General features: G+C 41.8%; 1 protein-coding gene across 1 annotated transcript in view; it reads left to right on the plus strand.

The window, feature by feature from the left end:
* The window catches only part of GRIN3A (glutamate ionotropic receptor NMDA type subunit 3A), a 75,814-nt gene that overhangs the window by 20,956 nt on the left and 33,267 nt on the right, over positions 1-21,591 (plus strand). Inside the window, exons 2-3 of the mRNA XM_058826143.1 lie at positions 12,281-12,885; positions 18,621-19,668. Coding sequence (XP_058682126.1) covers positions 12,281-12,885; positions 18,621-19,668 — 1,653 coding nt within the window. The remainder of the gene's footprint in view (positions 1-12,280; positions 12,886-18,620; positions 19,669-21,591) is intronic.

Here is a 21,591-nt window from a genome sequence, read left to right on the forward strand (position 1 = left end):
TGCAGATCACCAATCTTCAATGGCAGCCTAAAGTCAAATTTAAAGACATTTGAACTGAATTTCCATGTGAGCTTTGTCATTTAAACTGAAATAGTCAAACTCTACTAATTTCAAAGGCCGGTAAAGAAGGAGTTTCCCCTAGAGCTTTAATAAGGGTGGAACGGAGTTCAATACACAGATGAAATATCATAAATCTCTGTCCCATGATTACTAAAATGTTGTAGACATCAAAATTATAATTTCAGTTGTCAGAAGCCTTCACTATGAAATTACACTTTCTCAGCAATTACTACTGAATGATTTAATAAATAATTTGTAGAAGTTGTTCATTAAAAAGCAGTAATTGTTGATTTTAAAGAGCAACAAAGCAACAAAAAATCTGTAAAAGCATTAAGAAAACTGTAATATCAAAGGCTCCCTACTGAAATATGGCTTCTGTGTGTTTTTCTTCAACTGCAACCTACATACAAATGGCAAATAAACTTTTCAAAATATGATTAGGAAAACATTAAATCCAAACATTTTCAAAGAAGCATTCCCTTCCCTCAGTCCCAGTACAAAGGAAACATTGATTACATTTCCTTCCCAACACCTACAGCGGTGTTCTCATGCTGTGTGGAGACAATTAGCTGAAACTTAAGCAGAAGTAATGCCTGGTGACTAAATTTTATGTATGCCATTGTATCAGAAAGATTCTGAAGACAGGTTCGTAGTCCAATACTCCTAAAAAGAGAAAAGAGACTCTGCTGCTTTTTCAGGGCTGAATGTTTATCCTTCAAGCACCTTTGGAGGGAATTCAGAAGCTGATAAATCACAGTGATGATAAGTGCTTGTGTCAGTGCATCTGTGGGCTCCTGAAGGTGATGTCTGAAGCACAGATAGTCTCAGTCCGAGGAGCACTTCCACATGCAGGCTCAGTCCAAGACAGGTTATCCCAAATAACACCTCTGTTGAGGGAGGAGAAGTGTCCGACTCGGGAAAAAATCTCTGGGTTATTTTACATTTTGTATCTTTACAGTATTACAAATATAACATATAATTCTTTATTCTCTTTCACGAATTTTTATCCAATGTTATATTTATCACAGCAGGGTATGAGAGAGCTTATTGTCAGCTACCAAAACCAGACCCAGGACAAGGTAAGCCATACAAAAGCTCCAGTTTGCTTTTTGTTTCCTGGGCGATTTGATGCAGCAGAATGGACACAGCTGTTACTGCAAACATCTGTCACTCTTAGATTGTTTTTCTGCATCTGGTAGATTTCTTTAGTTGATCCCTGAGCCTGTCCCATAATAGCCATAGTACCGTGCTTGGGATGTTACCTTTCTGAAATGCTGAAGTTGTTTGCTCCTCCTTGCACAGATATGGTCAGGTTGTGTGCCGTCCTTTGTATGTTCTGTGTATACTGAAAAACTCATTTCTTCATCACTTGCATTAACGCTCGAATTAACTAAAGCTTGTAGAGTTTTCCTGATGGGAGGTGGATCATTGTGTAAAAAATATTTGTACTTCTTACTCTTGGACAAAGAGGACAAGGCTAGTAATTTCTACTCCCATCTATTTGCAGTAAGAGACAAACTGGAGTTAATTTACCTGATTATCTCAGAACCTCAAAAAAAAAGTTCGTTGTGATTTAATTTGCAGGGACTAGTTTATTCAAACCAGCTTCCCAAACCCACTATGCACAGTGCTTTATTTCCCTCCTGAACTAATAATGTGTTTTAATTAGTAGGCAATGTTTTCCAGCTCAGAACTCAGAAGTTCTGCACAGGTTATCTCCTTGTGCACTGAGTAACTTGTCCTTTATCAGAGTCATCCCTCTTGTGTCTTGCTGGCAGTACATGATGTGCATCAATTGTGAACGGTGATGCGTTTAATTAGCTTGTTCTTGTGTCTTGGTAAAATAAAAAAAAAGGGGGCCACAGGTACCAAACCCAAGAGAAAACAAAAAGAACTGAGAATATCTTCAATTACAGCAATTTTTTTTAAATCAAGCTCTGAATTTAAACTATCTGGAAAACAAACAATGAGTTAGTGTAACTGCAAATTAACACAATGAGGGCTTGCTGCTCATAACCAGTACATAGCTATTCAGGTTTGGGGGGGTTTTTTTGCCATTTCACCCCTTACATCTGTGTTGGAGAACTTGGGATTTTATTTGGTAAAACTAGTGTAAATTGACTCATTATTGTATTATTATGAATTCAGAATGCATTTCTAAGATCCACACAAACTGGAGCCTGTTATTATCAGTAAAATATTTTAAAAGCAAAATGTCATTTTTTATCGACTTTGAAAAGGTTTGGTCCCTCATGTAGTACACATTAACTACTGAGGATGGAAGAGAAGGATGTACAGACCTAAATAGTAGGTTTAACTAGTATAGTTTAGTAAAATATTGGATAAAAAGATAAGATCTAGGTGCCTGTGTAGGGTAATACAATTTGAGTGGACATGAATTCAGACAAATGCTGACATAAAGTCACAAGGAAGATCTCACAGACCAGAAGATGCACTGGAACAGGCATGACATTTTTTGGACAGTCTAATGGCTGGAATCAAATGCCAGTGTAAAGTGATGCAACTTCTTTAGGAAAGTTGCAGGGAAGACTGTAAAGTTCTCAACTAAAAGCAAAAGTTGGAGTAATATATAATATGATAGCTGAAAGCCTGGTAGGAACATTTGTAATGCAGAGAGTTATTTCATAGCAAATGTGAGAAATTTCTTGGATTCTTTAACTTCTTTCCTTTCTCATTAAAACTGTAAATAAAAATTTATTTTTAAGACCAGGGAAAGGAGAGGAATGAGAGTGAGGGTAAAGAATGATCAAATAATGAGAACTACTCACCTTAAGAGAACAGAGGAGTTAGCCTCAAATCCTCCCTCCTTTTCTGAAAAAGATAAAACCGAGGCCAATGGTGTTGGGAAAGATAATAGGTTAAGTTCTATAATAGCATCAATGACATGAAAAAAATGAGTAAGGAATGCTTATTTATCAAATATTTTCTAGCTCAGAAATCACAGTCTGCAAATCTTAGCCTCTTGTGCATTCAGTAACTTGTCCTGTTTCATTGGCAGTATATGATGTGCTTTGATGGTAGATCCATTTTATTAGGTTACTGTAGTGGTTTAGATTTGCCAATTTCGTTTTCCTGGCCAATGCACCAAATAAATGTCGTGGTTTTAAGGCAGTAACTAAAAAATTACTAGAAAATTTACTTATTTCTTGTTGTGAGATATGGATTAGAACAAGAGCAAAACAGGCTTAAAACTTAAAAAGGAATAAAGAAAGTTTATTAACAAAACTACAAGAATAAGAACACCAGAATAAACCTCCAGAAAACCCTTTTATCCCCCACTACCCACCATTCCAACAACATAGAGACAAAAAACTTTGGAACTTTGGTGTTTAAAACAGTCCCAATTCTTGCTAGAGTCTTTTCATCAGCCTTTGTAGAGAAACAGATGTCTTCTTCTGCTAATCTATGGAGTTTCTCACAAGAAAACTATTTCTGTTATAGTTTTCCATTTCTCTGATGCCAGCTGCCCAGAAATCCTGTCATCAGTTCACTCCTCCCATTTCACATCACTCTGAGGTGTGTATGGGTCAATGAGTCTAGGGATGTCATTTTTAAGGATGAGTTATTCAAAGGCAGAAGTTTTCATCTGTCTCTGTGAGCTTCTCTGGAAAACAGTTTTCTCATTGCCCTCAAGGCCTCAAATCTTTGCTTCACTCTGTTCCAGCACCTCACTGTATCACAATTACTCTACTTTTTGCTCAAAATCCACACTTTGAACACTCTATTCCTCCCAATATACTCTGTCATGAATTAAAGGAGTTTTTTCAAAACACTATTGTTCATCTCCATAGCTTTAACATAAAAATATTTCAGCTTATACAGCATCTCCTTATTCTCTCTTCCCCATCTAAAACTTAACTCTTTTCTTTTCTGTCTTGTTCATGTTGATTGTCTCTCTCTCTCTCTGTCTCTCTGGGGAAAAAGGAGTAATCTGTACATTTTATCCAGGTAGTAAAAGAATTAAAGTCTTGGAAAAGCTGCAGGTGTTCAAGGTGTCAGGTTTCAGTCCAGCAGCAGAAACTACAAACTAAGTCAGACCGGCCGGCTCCATTTCTCTCCACCCCTCCCCCCCCCCCCCCCACCCTCTGCGGCCTTGTCCGGCCTGGAGCGGGGGAGGAGGCTGAGACAAAACCTTGTTACCTTCTCAGAAGCCAGAAACCAAAGAGAGCAAGAGAACTGTGGCTTTACATCTTCAGGTGGTGTTCACAAGTTGATCTCACTTTTCAATGGTCAAAACTGCTGTCAATTGTTAGAAATGACTGATAATTGGTCAGGAGAAAAGACTCCCATCAGCCACCAGCAGCTTCAACTTCCTTAGCTCCCAAAACCACCTTAAAGGTAAAGTCATCCCATGACAGTTACCCATATGTCTGTAAAAGATCCCCCAACTACACATACACACACACACACACACTATAATAAAAGGAACTGAGAGGTTTTCTTTATTTTTTCTTATTGTTTACTAGAGAACTTTTCAGCATCAGTTTGTAAATAGGTCTGGCTGAACTAGACGAGTAAGGAAATACCTTCTCATATCCCTGTTAGGGGTGCAGGTGAGAGGAATGATGAGCTTGTCTTTACAAACAAGCTGTGGGTCAGCTGATAAGATGTAGCTATCAGTGAGAGACGACAGAAACAATGGGATGGATTCCAGTAGAAGATCAAAGAGGCACTGAAAGAACACTATGAATTCCATAAAAGTTAAGAAGGGATTATGCATTGGGGGTGGGGGGGGGGAAGGTATCGCCGGTATCAGGCGTTCCAGGAAGCCTGTACCTCTCAAGTACCTCAGCCTATGGGGAAAGAGAGAAGGGACAAGCGGCCAGGAATTAGGATAAAAAGGAGGCTGCGCCCTCCAAAAAGTTGAGAGACCCCAGGGGAATGCCCCATGGCCTCTCCCTTTATTCGAATAAAGAAAAAGGACTCCTCTGTCTCCTTTTTGCACATAAACCTCTGGTGTTTGTGGATTAATTTTCCTGATAATTTTGGGGGCTTGTCCGGGATATTTCCACCGTCCGGGGCGGCAGGCAGTGAGAGGAGCTGAAGGCGCGCCTCACCCAGTTTTGGTGATCAGCTCCCCTTGGTGGCGGCCAGCACCAGGCGATCGATTGAGTTCCCAAGACTGTCCAGGAGACAGACAAGTGGCGGACCAGGGGGGTCCGTGAAGAGTCCACAGGGAAGGACCACTGAAAATCTCACCGGTGAGTAAAATGGGATCTTCGGGGAGCAAGCCTGGGAGGGCACCCATGGAGGGTTGCACAGGCAAGCCTGGGAGGGCACCCATGGAGGGTAGCACAGGCTAAACAGGGCACCCAGGGAGGGTTGCAAGGGTACAGCCGGGAAGGGGTCTTGGCAAAAGGGATGACGATCCCATAATAGCCCCGGAGAGTCCCCTGGGGAGAATGCTGAGATCTTGGGACAGATTATGCATTCACACAGAGGTAACTATGGAGATGGTGGTAAAATAGTGTTATGATGTATGGCCAGAGTATAAGTTGCCAAATGGACTTATATGGCCACCTTAGAAAACAGAATTCATTTGTGTTGAGTTCTGTGAAGGTATCTAGAGGAGAACTGGAAAAGTTGAATTGAAAGGGAATGTAGATTGATATGGTTTAAACAAACAACAAGAGAAATCTATGTGTTCAGAAAAAAAAAAGGAGAAGAGGAAAAAGGGGGGGAAGAAGAAAACAGTGAAGATTAAAATGTTTTTCAGCACCTTCCCCCATCTTGTCCTCTAGTGTTACCAGCTGACCCAGGGGCAGCTGCAGGTCCCTGTATCCTCACCTTCCAGAGCAAAGGGATCAGGGAAATGCTGTTCCTACAGTTCCACCTGAAAATAACAGTGGTGTAGGGGGAAGGGAGCAGCGTATCATATAACCCCCTAGAACTAGAAGGGATCTCGAGAATCTATGCCCGGGGGGCGGGGGGCAGTAAGGGGAGTCAAGAACAAGTCTTTGACAACAGGGGGATGGATGGATTGTGTTGGTGTGGTGGAACAGAATTGGTTAATGGGGAGTGTGGAGAGATGTGGTTGAAGCAGGGACCAGGAGTGGAGGTGCGGGACCAGGAGCACTGGCTGGGGGCCTGTGAGGCTGCTGAGACTCAGCACTTGGCAGTGCCTGACCGCACCGGCCCCGGGCAGGGGCAGCAGCAGCTGTCAGCCCTTTGAGGCTGCAGGACGCCCTGGCCGCCTGTGGTGCTGCCGGCCATGCCCACCGGGGCACTGGAGCGGGGATTAGCTGTTTGGACAATGTGGCAGGACAGGGACTGGCTCTGGTATTCAGTGTGTGACAAATAGAGTGAGAACAAGGAGGAAAGGCGAAGGTGATGGCCTTTTTCAGGCCAAAGAGGGAAAAACTGCAAGGTCTAAGGCATCCCCCAGGACAGAGAGGATGGGATCGGCCACAAGGAAGTGGCAGTGAATTTCTCTCCCGAGCAGGGGAGACCCAAGCCAAACAGCGGTTGGGAAAAGATCAGTGTGCTGTCTTCAGGGCATAGGACACTGAAAACAGCAATGTCTGCAAAAAAGCCAAGAACAGCTGGACTGCCGAGAAAGTCCAGAAGATAAGAGAAATTGATTGTTAAGAGTGTCAAAAGCTCTCATTATATCCACCAACCTAGAGCCGTTGTCAACTTTTAAAGTGGGTCTGGATCAAGGAGAGGTGTGTGTCTTAGTAAAAACAAAGACCTCTCGATTCACCTTAATTTTTATCCCCGAGGGGGAAAATTGTCTAAAGAATTTTTTTGATCGTTCAAAGGAGTTGTGAGAATTGTGGTTTCTTCTGTGGGCTCAGAAGTTTGAACACATCTTTCTCTGAAAGAATTGTCAAAATTGTAGTAAATTAATTTGGAGATTTAATTAATTTGTCTACATGAAGTTTTGTGCGGAGCTGAATAGCTCCAGTTTAGAGGAGACCACACCCCTCTGCTTTTTGTATGTTTTGTTGTAAAAAGCCTGAAATTGACAAATTTCAGTTATGAAGCCAATGGTGCAAGTCATACCTTGTGGAGAACACCCCCACCAGTCTGTGGTTTGTTGTGGACCTAAAGCAAATTCTGTAACTGCAACCTTGTGAAAATAGTGTCCTACGGAAGGCCTGAGTATTTGTCATGCACTTCCTCTGTGGAAGTTATGGGAAAACTTTAAAGGAAAGTATTTTGTTTCTTTCCTTAATAAAAGTTTTAAATGTTAAAGGTTATAAAATGTTATAAATATTAGAGTTTCCTTAATGGAAGTTAATTTGTTAGTCACCTCCCTATGCCTAAGATGAACTTGATGCAAAAATTGAGATGGGGAGTGGTTAGTTACCAAAAAAAAATGAAGAAATGTATGTAATTAGCTTGAAGCAGTGGCATTACTTGCTGCTGAACTAAATCATGTTTATACAAAGTCACCTGTTTTGTTTGGGCAAACTTCCCAAAACAAAAATGTTAGGAGAGTTTGCTCCACCCTCAAAAGTTAAGTTGTTGCAGTATGTGGATGCTTTGCTGTTATCAGGGGAACAGGAGAAGTCATGCAAAAGAAATTTTGGTTCAAGAGCATGGACGAACACAGAGACCTGTTGCCTATTTTTCTTAAATATTAGACCCAGTGGCCAGAGGCTGGCCCCATTGTCTGCAGACCTGAGCAGCCACAGCTCTGATAGTGGCTGAGGCCCAAAAGCTGACAAGGGGGGTTATCTGATTGTTAAAGTTTCACACCAGATTAAAGCTTTGTTAACTGAGAGAGCCTCTAAGTAGATGACCAGCTCTCCGTTGTTGTAATATGAGTCTTGTTTATTAGAACAAGAAGATTTAGAATTTAAAAGCAGGGAAGGTTTTAACCCAGCCTCCTGTTTGAATGACCCTGAAGAGGGGAGCCAAGGCAAATTCCATGATTGTATTCAAGTAATAGATGTGCAGACTAAAGCAAAGAATGATTTGCGAGACATTCCATGGCCTGAGGGGGAAAACGTGTTTATTGATGGGTCTTCAAGGGTGATAGAAGGAAGACGCAGAGCTGTATGCTCTTGTGAGTGCCTGTGAATTATACCGAGACAAGACAGTAAATGTTTTTACTGATTCTAAATATGTATATGAAGTGATACATTCATTTGAGAAACTGTGAGAAGAAAGAGGTTTATTAACCTGCAAAGGAAAGACGTTGGCTCATGAGAATTTAATCTCCCGCCTATTGGAGGTGGTGAATTTGCCAAAAGAAGTAGCAATGATGCACATTAGAAGGCACCAGGCAGGGTGCTCAAAAGAGGCAAGGAGAAACAGACTGGCTGATGAAGAAGCGAAAAGCTGCATTGTTGCCAGAAGTTTCTGGGATACTTCCCTTGCTCCCAGTGGCTGCCCCCTTGCCAGAAAAGTTGTCTTTTCCACTGGAGGACCTTGAGATAATTGTGGAGAGTGGGGCAGAGGGAAAGGGAGGTGGTTAGTTTGCAAGGGATGGTGAGCAGATGCTGAGAGCTCTGACCTCACAGTTGTTGAAGCAGCATCATGGGGGAGGTGCCGAGGCTCCCGAAGGATGGCAGAGACCTTCCTCAAAATGTATGCTGCTGAGGGTCTTTTTGCTCTGGCAAAACGAGCTGTTGATGTTTGTTTGATTTGTGCTAAGACAAATAACAAAGTTACAAAAAAACTTGCCAGGGGGGGAAGGCCTTGGGCTGTAGGTCCCTTCCAGAGATGCCAAGTGGATTTTACTGAGATGCCCCGGGTGGGAAGATTTAAATATCTTTTGGTAATAGTATGTCAGTTAACAGGGTGGCCAGAAGCGTTCCCAGCTGTTTCAGCAACTAGAGGGTCAGTTATTAAAGTATTTTTGGAGCAAATAATTCTGAGATATGGGATGGTGAAAGCTATAGACTCAGATAGAGGAACTAATTTTACTGGAAAAATTCTTAAAGGAGTAATGACTGCTTTAGGGATACAATGGAACCTCCACACTCCCTGGCATCCCCAGAGCTCAGGCCAGGTTGAAAGGATGAATGGAAAAATAAAAAAAACATCTTCTGAAGCTGGTGATAGAAACGAAAATGCCATGGCTGCAGCTCTTACCACTGGCTTTAGCAAGAATACGGGCCAGACCCAGGGAAGATATTCAACTATCTCCTTTTGAATTAATGTTTGGAATTCCTTATCCTTGTAATTCTCAGCCTGGGGCAGGGGTAGAGATAAGTGATGTATATCTAAAACAGTATGTGGCTCAGATACTGTCTCTTGTGAAATCTCTTTGACAAGAAGCTCAGCTGACACAGACCCTGCCTTTGGACTTTGCTGTGCATAGTATCCAACCAGGAGACTGGATCCTAGTTAAGGAGTGAAAAGAAGCACCATTGGTGGCTAAGTGGCGTGGACCTTTCCAGGTGTTACTGACTACAGAAACAGCCATCAAGACAGCTGAACACGGGTGGACACATCACACTCGAGTCAAGGTCTTTAAAAGCTCCAGAGGTTTGGACATCTCAGCTGGAGGAGAAAGATGGGAAGCCGCAACTGACACTCCACAGGATTGGATTGGAGCAGTAGCCGTGTGTCGACATCGGGAGAAGCCCTGAGTGCCCACCCACAGACTGCCTGCTGAAATAGTCTGTATGGGCATCCCTACTCTCAGATCTCCAGTCACTGAGAGCCAATCCATGCTGTCATTGCTTTCTTTATGCTAAGCTGTTTCTGTGCCTTCACTTGCCACAGGTGGTATAGAAGACAACGTGAAATTCAAAATTAGAAATTAGATTATAACACTATTAGAATGTTTCTCTTAATAATTTTACCTTTATATTTTCAGTTAAGTTGGGGTCTAAAGTGGGAAAATAATTTTTTAACTTTAGGAAAAGAAGTAGCAAAGACCTTTAACCTTAGAAACTGTTGGGTCTGCGGGGGGCCAGGGGGATCTGAAAGCTGGCCCTGAGTGGCCAGCCCAGTCGAGCCTAAATGGTGGGTTAGCACCCTGAGTGAAGTCCATAATGGAACGGGATTTTGGGACAAAGAAGGAAGTCCATGGCAGCTTCATTCTTCTGAAAGAGGCATTTATTGCCTAAACAGAACAGGAAGCACATATGTGGGAAAGAGCGTTTGTGACTGGACTTTATCTTTGGGTTTAGATTGTTGGACCCCCAACTGCCCTCCTTATGACTGTTCCAGGTATCGAGGCAGATGGAATCAAATGCATATTAAACTCACTAATGGTAGCTGGGTAAGGTGTTCCTTCCATAATTACCAAAAAGATTTTGAAGGCTGTAAAGCAGTGGGGAAGGGTAAGTTTTTTGACCCTTTATTTTTAAGCTGCCCCCGAGATAATTCCACAAGTAAGACACATGTTGTCCGAGACTATCAGTAGAAATGGCAACACCGGAATGGAACTTGAACCCTTTTCAGTAAGTTCTGGTCCAGATCTAATAAAACAGATCAGGGATGTGATTGCAAGTGGAAGCCTCATGTAGGAGCTTGGAAATGTAAATATTGTGATTCTTATGGCGAGGCAACTATTGCTAGTGGACCACTAGGCCCTGGAAGCAAGCTGTATTTTGACCCACCAGTTGATGATAAAAATTGGAAAGGTCCCTTCGCTAATGGGACCTGGGCTCTAAAGGGGCATTACTGGATTTGTGGCCAAAATGCTTACTGCACGCTACCCCCAAATTGGTCAGACATATGTTATGTAGGGTATATTAGACCATTGTTCTTTCTGCTACCACAAGTTCAAGGAAATCAGTTAGGAATCAAAGTATATGATGATCTAATTAGAGAGAAGCGGTCAATTGATACATTCCTGGCTGGAAGGAGCACCCAAAAGTGGGGAAAAGATGAATGGCCACCTGAACGAATCATACAACACTATGGACCAGCTACCTGGAACCCAAATGTATTAATATCAGGTGCCAGAGAACCCATTTATAATTTAAATCGGATAATTAGGTTGCAAGCTGTCTTTGAAATAATAGTCAACCAGACAGCTACAGCTCTTGACCTTCTTGCTGACCAGTCTACTCAGATGAGAAATGCAATATTTCAAAATCGGATGGTATTAGACTATTTATTAGCAGAAGAAGGGGGAGTGTGTGGAAAATTTAATGACTCGATCTGCTGTTTGCAAAGAGATGACAATGGAAAGGTGGTAAAACAAATAACAAAAGGAATAAGAAAGTTAGCCCATGTACTGGTCCAAACATGGAAAGGATAGGAATGGGATATGTTTTCATGGTTACCTGGTGGCCTATGAGTCAAACAAATGCTTTTTTTCCTCTTATGTGTTGTAGTAACTCTAATCTTTTTACCATGCATGATCCCTTGCTTAATACAACTCATTCAACATGTGATCTAAGGAATGCAAGTAGTAGCAGTGCCTACTGACCCAGAGATAGCTACAAAAGGGCACAGAGTGATGCCACTGAAAATAATTGCAAAGCCAAAAAGGACCCAAGAACAAGAAATTAAGTCAATGATAACTAAAGTTTGTAAAGACAATTATTAACAAAAATTAAAAGAGGAGGGATTGAGAGGAATGATAAGCTTGTCTTTACAAACAAGCTGTGGGTCAGCTGATAAGATGTAGCTATCAGTGAGAGACGACAGAAACAATGGGATGGATTCCAGTAGAAGATCGAAGAGGCACTGAAAGAACACTATGAATTCCATAAAAGTTAAGAAGGGATTATGCATTGGGGGTGGGGGGGGAAGGTATCGCTGGTATCAGGCGTTCCAGGAAGCCTGTACCTCTCAAGTACCTCAGCCTATGGGGAAAGAGAGAAGGGACAAGCGGCCAGGAATTAGGATAAAAAGGAAGCTGCGCCCTCCAAAAAGTTGAGAGACCCCAGGGGAATGCCCCATGGCCTCTCCCTTTATTCGAATAAAGAAAAAGGACTCCTCTGTCTCCTTTTTGCACATAAACCTCTGGTGTTTGTGGATTAATTTTCCTGACACAGGTAAATCTTTGCTTTAGAATGCATCAAAAGGACAAATGGTAGAAAGAAAAACATATTCTCAGAAACAGGCTAATTAATGACTGCTGCAGTTGAGTCAAGCTAGCAGAGGAAGCCTATGAATCACAGTCCATTTAAACTAGGTGGGTATAAATTTTCCTGTTGCACATACAGTTCTACTGATTGGCTGGTGGTTTCTTTGAACTAAAGGAGTGTATAAAAATTAACGAGACTCATTAGCTTGTGTCCAGTATATTTCTGATCATTGTCTTTCACTTTTTTAACCACAGAACCCCCTTCACCTGCAGATGAGTTTGGAAAACTCAGTGAGTTCTGATGCTGACGTCACTTTCTCTATCCTTGCAATGAACAACTGGTATAATTTCAGCCTGATGCTATGCCAGGAGGAATGGAACATCACAGATTTCCTCTTCCTCACGCAACGAAGCTCCAAATTCCACCTGGGGTCCATTATAAACATTACAGCAAACCTCACTTCAACCAGTGACCTTCTGAACTACTTGCAGTTTTACGTGGAGAGCATCAAAGACACAACGTCAACCATGGTGATGTTTGGGTGTGACATGGAGAAAACGCGAAGGATTTTTGAGATAACCACACAGTTTGGTGTGATGCCTCCAGAGCTGCACTGGATTATTGGGGATTCACAGAACGTGGAAGAGCTGAGGACAGAAGGTTTGCCCCTCGGTCTCATCGCTCACGGCAAGACAACTCAGTCAGTCTTTGAGCATTATGTGCAGGATGCCATGGAGCTGGTAGCCAGGGCTGTGGCAGCAGCCACCATGATCCAGCCTGAACTGGCTCTCATTCCAAGTACAATGAACTGCATGGACATGGATGAAGGGAATATTTCTTCAGGCCAGTATTTGTCAAAGTAAGTTTTACCTTTTTCTGGCCCCCTCCCCTCCACTTAGGTAATATTTGCTGTATTGGAAGAAAAATAATTTTCTTCCCCCCTACCCCCACCATTCTCTGTGGGTTAGCTATCATGCTGCTAACACACACACACACACACACACACACACAGACACACCCACACACACCCACACACACACCAAGCATGTTTCAGTATTTCCTCCTGCTTCTTTACTTCTGGGCAGATAAAGAAATTTTTACTTTGCCACAGTGGGAGAGAAGCCAGAGCTCAGAGATTCTGGTAGAAGACGACACTATTCCATAGAAATAGAGATCACATAGTAAACATATGCTAGGTTACAGATAGTGCTCTGAAATTTGCATTTATATGTATTCATGTAAGGTGGGCTACTGTCAAATTCTCTGAGATTTTGAGTGTACGAAACACTCAATATTCAACACAGCGTATTTGTACTGTCTAAGCCCTCAGACAATCTAAAGACATGTAGTAGCCCTTGATGGTATGCTCCCATGGAAAAGAGAGGAAAAAGATGCACCTTCATCTCCTCAGACGGTTTCTTCTGGTGAGGGCACTCTAAAGTACAAAGTGCTGTCTCTGCTGCATGTTACTATATGGAAGTTATTCCCAAAACTACTTGGGTGTTCCTGTCAAGAAATATTATCATTTTTAACATATGAGTGGAAAACTTGCATGGTTCTTTTTAAAAACAAGCAAAAATGTCTTGACTAAATACATGAATTCATCATTTAATCTATATCCAGCAACTGTTGCATGTTTTTCCCCCATTACATCTGGTTTTCAACTTAAAGATTTTGTTGGATGGAGTTAGAATAAAAGTTCTTGAGGCTTTTCGTCTTTAACTTTTTTTGAAAAGCAAAACTTTTTCTTGGATATGTCTGCACAATAATGTATTAACAGCACTACTCAAAACACAACCATTTGAGACCCCAACATTTCCTTAGTTCACTTGTCCATTTGGAATCAAAAACTCTGTTTCCAAAGAGTGAAACAGGGCTTGGGAAATAAACACTGGACCAACTTGCAGTACCCCATTGACTTGTGATGTTTATTTTTCCTCATTATTCTGGATATTTTAACTAGATCATAACTGAAAAGTAAAAGTTAGCAGGGGACTTTTTAGAGCAACAAGAGGACAGCAGTTTTAGGAATAGGCTTTTGAGGTTTGAAGAATGATAAAGAAAAAGGAAAATAAAAGCAAAACACTTAAATGTATTCATTAAAAATAATTCATCATCATTGCTCTCTATAGAGAGCTACTAGATTTTGTTATATTTTAGGAGACAATATGCAATTTCACATCTGTGAAATTTCTTTTCATATTGGGGAAGGTATTGTGGAAGTGAAAGAAAGGATGGTGTGCTTTGCCTTGTTTTTTTCCCTATACGTTTGCTTGCGAACCCTATTAAAGAGAAAATAACAGGTTAGAGGAAACCCTTGTCCTAAATCAGTGCAGCTGTTTTTGCAGTGTATGAGTGAGACAGGTACCTGATGGCCAGAACTGATGTACCTGCGTCAGCAGCATAGCTATTAACTCTGAGTGGTGCCATTAATTTCTCAGGTGTGACACACTGGTAAGTGGCTTCACTGTGACCAACCTGGCCCATCTCACCAGAGCTTTTAGGCTTTTTTAGCCTCCAAAGATGAAACTTTTGTGCTGGTGCTCAAATGCTTGTTTACTAATGAGTGCATTTTCTTGTCTGGGTGAACTCATCTGTCGTGGTGTGGAGCCTTGGAGCTGCCATGGGTGGGGCTGGAGAAGGGGATGGAGCAGAGGCAGTGCGCAGACCTCCACCTCCCCTCTCTGCAAAGGGTGGATGAACAGCAGCCCCATTCTCTGGCACAGCCAGAGATTCTCCTGCCACCACTGATCTCATACCTTGGCTGTGCAGACATTTAAGTGACCCAGGAGAAGAATAATGAGCTAGTGCATGGCAAAGCATGCTTGTATCTGTGTGGTTATGGGTATAGATGTACAAACCCCTGAAGATTTTAGTGTTGTAAGTCACTGTCCATCATTCCTGTTAAAATGAGATTCCCTTATCTATTCTTGCCTGTTCACAGAAGCATCCTTGTTGATGGAATAAGGCATTAAAATTTCAAAGCCTCATCTTGTCTTATCACTTTAATTAGTCTTACAGCTTTAACTCACCTTCTTGGGTAATTTCATCGGCCTGCTATTTCATAGATCCATAAAATCACAGAATGGTTTGTGTTGGAAGGGACCCTAAGCATCACCTCATTCCATCCCCTCCTATGGGTAGGGACACCTTCCACTGTCCCAAGTTGCTCCCAGTGCTGCCCAACCTGGTCTTGAACACTTCCAGGGATGGGCCAGCCACAGCTCCTCTGGGCAACCTGGCCAGGACCTCCCTACCCTCACAGGAAAGAATTTATTCCCAGTATCCCACCTAACCCTGCTCTCTGGCAGTTTGAAGCCATTCCATCTTGTCCTATCAGTAAGAAGTCTCTCCAGCTCTGCTAGAGTCCCTTTAGGTACTGGGAGGCCACTAAAAGTTCTCCCCAGAACCTTCTCTCTTCCCTGCCAATTCTAGTTCTTGCCTCCAGTAAGCTTCCCAATAAGAGAGTTGGAATGACCCAGCCATCAAGCTTGAGAGAAAGTAATTTCATTGAGTCATTCTTAAATATACTACAAAGATACTGCTGCTGGAGAGTGATAGTACTGCTAAAGATGTAAGGAGCAGTTCTTGTAATGCAGCACATGAGAAACAAAGCTGAAATGAGCAAGTGACACACTTTGGACTCATTGTTCAAACCGAAGTGACTCTGATAAAGCTTTGATACAGTTATCAGAGACTGTCAGTGTGAGCGTCAGCTCCCATATATTGACACAGCATCAAGAAAATTCATTAGGCTGTCAGACTTGATGATCTGGCCCTTCACCTGAAATTTGTGCAGGCTGTCTTTCCATACAGATCTGTCTGAAACAGCACTGCTCAGATATTACCAGCGTGTCTGTGCAGTACCCAGTACTTGTAATTCCCAAAGATTCACAGTGGAGATTTCTAGCTTAAGAAGTGTAGACAGAGCCTCTTATCTGTTTCCTAAAGTTATCAAATAAAGGAGTTTTCACTTGAAGTTGCTGGCATGAGTTTCACTGGTGCTGCTCACAATGCATGCAAATGCTCAACAGCCACAGCTGCCCGCATATAACAAAAAGTGTTGTTAAAATGCTTCTTTAGCATGGTTCCCATAATTTATTTTGATTCATGTTCTGTCATTACAAAAAATTCAGAATATGCAAGTCAGCTGCAAAGGTAAACCACTTACGCCATGATGTGGTGAAGTTCTACATTTAAATGCTGCTTAATCTCTCTCAGGTACCCACTCCTAACACAACAACAGGACTGGAACAGAGGGCTCATTCTGCCCTCCTGGGTGTGCTTAGTTCTACTCTGCCAGTCAGGGAACACTGTGCCTTAATTCCACAAGACTCATTCCACCTTCAGAAAATGAATGTAATACATTATTCCATAGCTTCAGTTGCTCCCAAAGCACCTGCTTTGCAGCATTCTCATGCCGAGGTCATGCTGTATTAGCAACATGGGGCCAAATTCATGAGAACTTTGCAGGCTTAATCCACCTGAGGACTTGTCTTGTTCAGTTTTTGGTATTTTTGTGAACTGCTAATAGTCTTTTTTGCACAACTCCTAAAAAAATTTTTATGCAGGCCAATCTACACGCACAAAATTATTTTCCTGTTACTGTCACAATGATGGCTTCGGCCTGTAAACCCAGCAAGGCTCATAAAGAAGTTGCACAATTTTTCACAGAGACTGAGGGAGATAAAAGTAAGAGGGAGATAAAACGCAAACAAGTTTCCTTTAGTGCTAAAGATTGCTTGCTCCCATAAACTTTGTCTTGATAGTGTTTACATACACAAACAGAGAAGTTACACCATCAGATAGGAAGCATGGATTAGGATGGAAACAGTGGCAGATACTACTGATTAGTGGAGCCATGGTGTCCTTTTACGCTGCACTAAATGGTAAAGGATTTAAAAAATGAAAACTGCATTTATAGTTTATATACATTTCTATTTATAAACACCTGTCTGCCTTTTTAGGCATGATTTCCAGACCCAGGCTAACACATGTATAGATCATCTGCTTTTAAGAGTATTGTCTGTATCATCTTTCTCCAAACTCAACCTACTCAAAAGAGACTGAGCAAGAGCTGTGAAGCTGTCTCAAAGAATGGTATCACACACACAATCACACTCAAAACTAAAGCATTTACTTCCATAAATTTACCTTTGTAAAGGGCTAAAATTGATATGAGCTTGAAACTTAAACAGTGCAGAGTTTTAACTGCTGAAACCCCATCAAAAGTCATCAAAACAAAGCATAGAGACCCGTCAGAAGTATGCATGTACCCACATTTGTATTTGGTTAATCCTTTTCAAATCAATTTAAGGGTGTTTTTTATCCTCTGTAACTACTGATAAACAGTTAATTCTACTTAAAAGTTTATGTCTTCTTTATTGAGACGGGAATGAAAGCCTTTATACTTCCAACACTTGCTTTTGTCCAATTCTCAGGACTAATGTGAAGTGCTATATTCTCCTACGACAGCTGAGTACTCTTCTGAATTCTTACTGAAAAAAATGCACATGACTTTCCTTGCACCATATTAGCAGCAATTTAACTCAGTTGTTTTGAATGGAACCACTCTTGTAAGGCTTGTGCAGCCCTTGCCAGATGCATAGCAGCTTCGCTGTTAGCAGCGTGCAGTTCAGCTGGTCATGGTGCTCACACTAAAAGGATTTTCTACTTCAAACACTTAATTCCTGCTGAGTTCCCAGCTCCTTTATCCGTGTGGCTTTTAGCCTCTTTGATGATATCTTGCCAGAAGATGAATTCAACAGGCAGGGAGGACAGCTACTAGCAAACACTGCCTTCCAGTACAAAGGAAATACACAACTTTACCATCAGTATCTGTAATAGTAAAAGCCCGGAATTCTCAATGCAAAATTCACAGTGCAAAACTGGCACACTTCATGAAATCTGCTTCAATGGCAGCATCACGCTTTTAAGAACACTACTTTTGCACATTGTTTTTTTTTTTAACTGCTTTTTCGGGTATTTATTTTTGTAAGAATTAAAACTGACTGTCCTAGAGCAACCATCTTTCACTTTCTTTGCTTACTGTATTCTGAAGTGTCTAACAGTGGTTTACCAATGCCAAATTTGCATTTTTGAATCCAGATTGGTTCACTTGAGAATGCTTGAAAGCTGTTGACAGCACTTCAGTAGCCCCTCTTATATAAGCTAGATGTTGCTGAGATTATAGCATTTTTCTTGGAAGGACATTTCATACATAATTTCCACGCTTCCATTTTCATATATATTTTTATCTAGGAAAGTGACAGCAGATCTGGTGAGTTCAGCTTAGAACTAACCTGTGTTTTATCAGTTTGTTAGGCAAAGGTAACTGAAAAAATACTGTTCCTGTACTCATTTTTTCTAGTAAGTAAAAAAATGCGTCATTCCTGAGGAGTTTTCCTTTACATTAGATATGTAGGGGAATATCCCCATATAATTTAGTCACAAATTATGTGGCTGGTTCATTGTGCCATAGGATCTATGTGTTATTAATGGTCCAGGTGCTCAAAAGCATCCATCTACTCTCTTCAACATAAATTCATGGTTCAGCTGTCTGCTTCTGATTACCCTGCTTTCCCCCTCCAACAGGTTTTTAGCCAACACAACTTTTGATGGTCTCAGTGGCCACATTAAGGTGAAGGGTTCATCCATTGTCAGCTCAGAAAATAATTTCTTCATCTGGAATCTGCAGCATGACCCTGTCGGGAACCCAATGTGGACACGCCTGGGGAGCTGGCAAGAAGGGAAGATCATCATGGACTATGGGATATGGCCAGAACAGTCACAGAGACATAAAAGTCACATGCAGCACCCCACCCGGCTGCATCTGAGGGTTGTGACTCTGATTGAGCATCCCTTTGTCTTCACAAGGGATGTAGATGATGAAGGTCTTTGCCCAGCAGGGCAGCTGTGCCTGGACCCGCTGACCAATGATTCAGGTGTGCTGGACAACCTGTTTGAAACCCTTCAAGGGGGCAATGACACTGTTCCCATTAAGCTGAAAAAGTGTTGCTATGGCTACTGTATTGATCTGCTGGAGAAGCTGGCTGAGGATATGAATTTTGACTTTGACTTGTACGTTGTTGGGGATGGAAAATATGGTGCCTGGAAGAATGGTCACTGGACCGGGCTGGTGGGAGACCTTCTTGCTGGTACAGCTCACATGGCAGTGACATCATTCAGCATCAACACTGCCCGAAGCCAAGTGATTGATTTCACCAGCCCTTTCTTTTCAACCAGTTTGGGGATCCTTGTGAGGACCAAAGACACTGCAGCTCCTATTGGAGCCTTTATGTGGCCACTTCACTGGACTATGTGGCTGGGGATATTTGTTGCTCTTCACATCACAGCTATATTCCTCACTTTGTATGAGTGGAAAAGTCCTTTTGGAATGACCCCTAAGGGAAGGAACAGGAACAAAGTCTTCTCCTTCTCCTCTGCCCTCAATGTCTGCTATGCAATCCTGTTTGGAAGAACAGCTGCCATCAAACCCCCAAAGTGCTGGACTGGAAGGTTTTTAATGAATCTCTGGGCTATTTTCTGCTTGTTTTGCCTGTCAACATACACAGCCAACCTAGCTGCTGTCATGGTGGGAGAGAAGATTTATGAGGAACTTTCTGGAATACATGACCCAAAGGTAAAGTATGTCTGTTGTTATTAACTCAGCCTTTCTTCACTCAGAATTCACTGCTGCTTAATTTATGGTTTCTAACAAAATCAGAAAGTGATCTTTGTGGAAAACAGTGGTTGCAATTACTTACAACCTGGTGGCATTTTAGGAAGAAAGTTCAGTGAGATAGAACCTTCAAACACTCTTAAGAGTGTAGTGGGAAGGATTTAAAAGATTGAAGGTGAGGAGAAAGATTAAATATTCTGGTATTCTCCACTGCAGAGAATAATAGTAGTTCTACATGCAGATTAAGGGTCTGAGTTCAGTTCCAAGGTCCCTTTGACAGGAGTTGTTTAACTCAGTTGGATGATTCAGATCATCCTGACATCTAGTCAAACAAAACAACTGCACAGAATAACACAAAAGGTCATAACATTGCTGGCAAAGACATTGTTGGCAAAATTCCCCATGAATGCTAAATAAAACACAGCGGAACTGAAATATTTTGAAAAATCCTGCCTTATGCTTCAAAATAGTGGAATTGACTTTACAAGTAGTCAGGGGTTTGATTTGCAGTGTTGTTTCTGCTGGGGAGCCATCATGGGAGGAGATGAACGGTGTTGTAGACAAGCCATCTGCAAAGAGCTCAGACTTCCCAGAATTTCCCTCCACCTGCTCTCTCCCCCTTCCCACAGGGAGCTTAAGTCCAGCCCTTTTATAAGACTACTCTTAATTTACCTGCCACTAAGTAGTGATCAGGGCAGAATGGCTTGTAGAGACAATAGGTGGCTGCAGGTGACACCAGAGCATCCTCTGCACCCGACAGTCGCTCCAGGGGAAACAGAGGCAACAGCAGATCTCCCTTACTCATGCGGCACTTTCTGCAGTGGAGGTGTGATTGTATTACCCACAGTTTTGTACTCATGACCTAACTGCTGATACAGAAAACATCCACCATGTATTTGTCTCAAGGGACTGAACTGATAGATTATTGTGCCACTGTAAAAAAGTAATTTTAATAACACGAGAACAGGGCATACATCTTGCTTTTGTGAACTGTGTGAATAAATGTTACATATGTCCCTCCAGACAGCAAAGGCCAGGCTCCATCTGTTACATAAGTGAAACCTTGCAGGCAGGCTAATAACCAGACAGTTTTGACTTTGCGAGTGCAGTGCCTGACTCACTTCTTGCAATGTTAACTAGATGGTTTCTACCAAAAATGTTATAAACAAAGAACAACAGTTTTGTGGCTGACCTGAGACACTCTAAAATTCATTTACGGCTTAAAGCAAATTGCTTCTAATAATCATCCATTCCCTTCCAAGCAAAAAGTATCATAAATATTACATTAATATCTTCATCAATATAAGGCACAAAAGTCCATTATATGTGATTTCTTCAAAACATTCTGAAGAAGCAGATGAGAGCTTTCAGCTGAATTTCCCCAGCTCCAGGGATATCTCTTGTATCTTTTACACTCTTGTGTGAAGCCACAATGTTGATTCGAAAATGAGGTTAGCCCTCTACTCTTTGCATGGGCATCTCCTCATCCATCAAATCAAATTCCATCAGATTACATCTTATTTTTCAGCATTATTATTGTGACCACATTGGGAGTTTTTAAAACAGGTATTGGGAAATCCCTACAGGTCCAAGGAAAATTAAATTGTTCTAAAGCTGTGCTTTTGAAGCTTAGTGCAGAACATTGAAGCATGTCAGGTGCTGCAGACACAGATCTTGGTCATGAACAGAAACACTGACCACTCCTGGTTAGTAACCTCAGCGATTCCATTACATCAGTGGGATTACTAGCCTTTCCTAAAAAAGCACTTCCCTGCTTCATGGAATAAATCTAAGCCTCTGAGTAGTTACCAGTTCCCATTGTGGGAATAAGACAACTCAGATTTTAAGAAAGAGACTGCCTGCCATTATATGAGTTGCAGAATA

The sequence above is a fragment of the Poecile atricapillus genome, chromosome Z, assembly GCF_030490865.1.
Source record: "Poecile atricapillus isolate bPoeAtr1 chromosome Z, bPoeAtr1.hap1, whole genome shotgun sequence".
NCBI lineage: Eukaryota > Metazoa > Chordata > Aves > Passeriformes > Paridae > Poecile > Poecile atricapillus.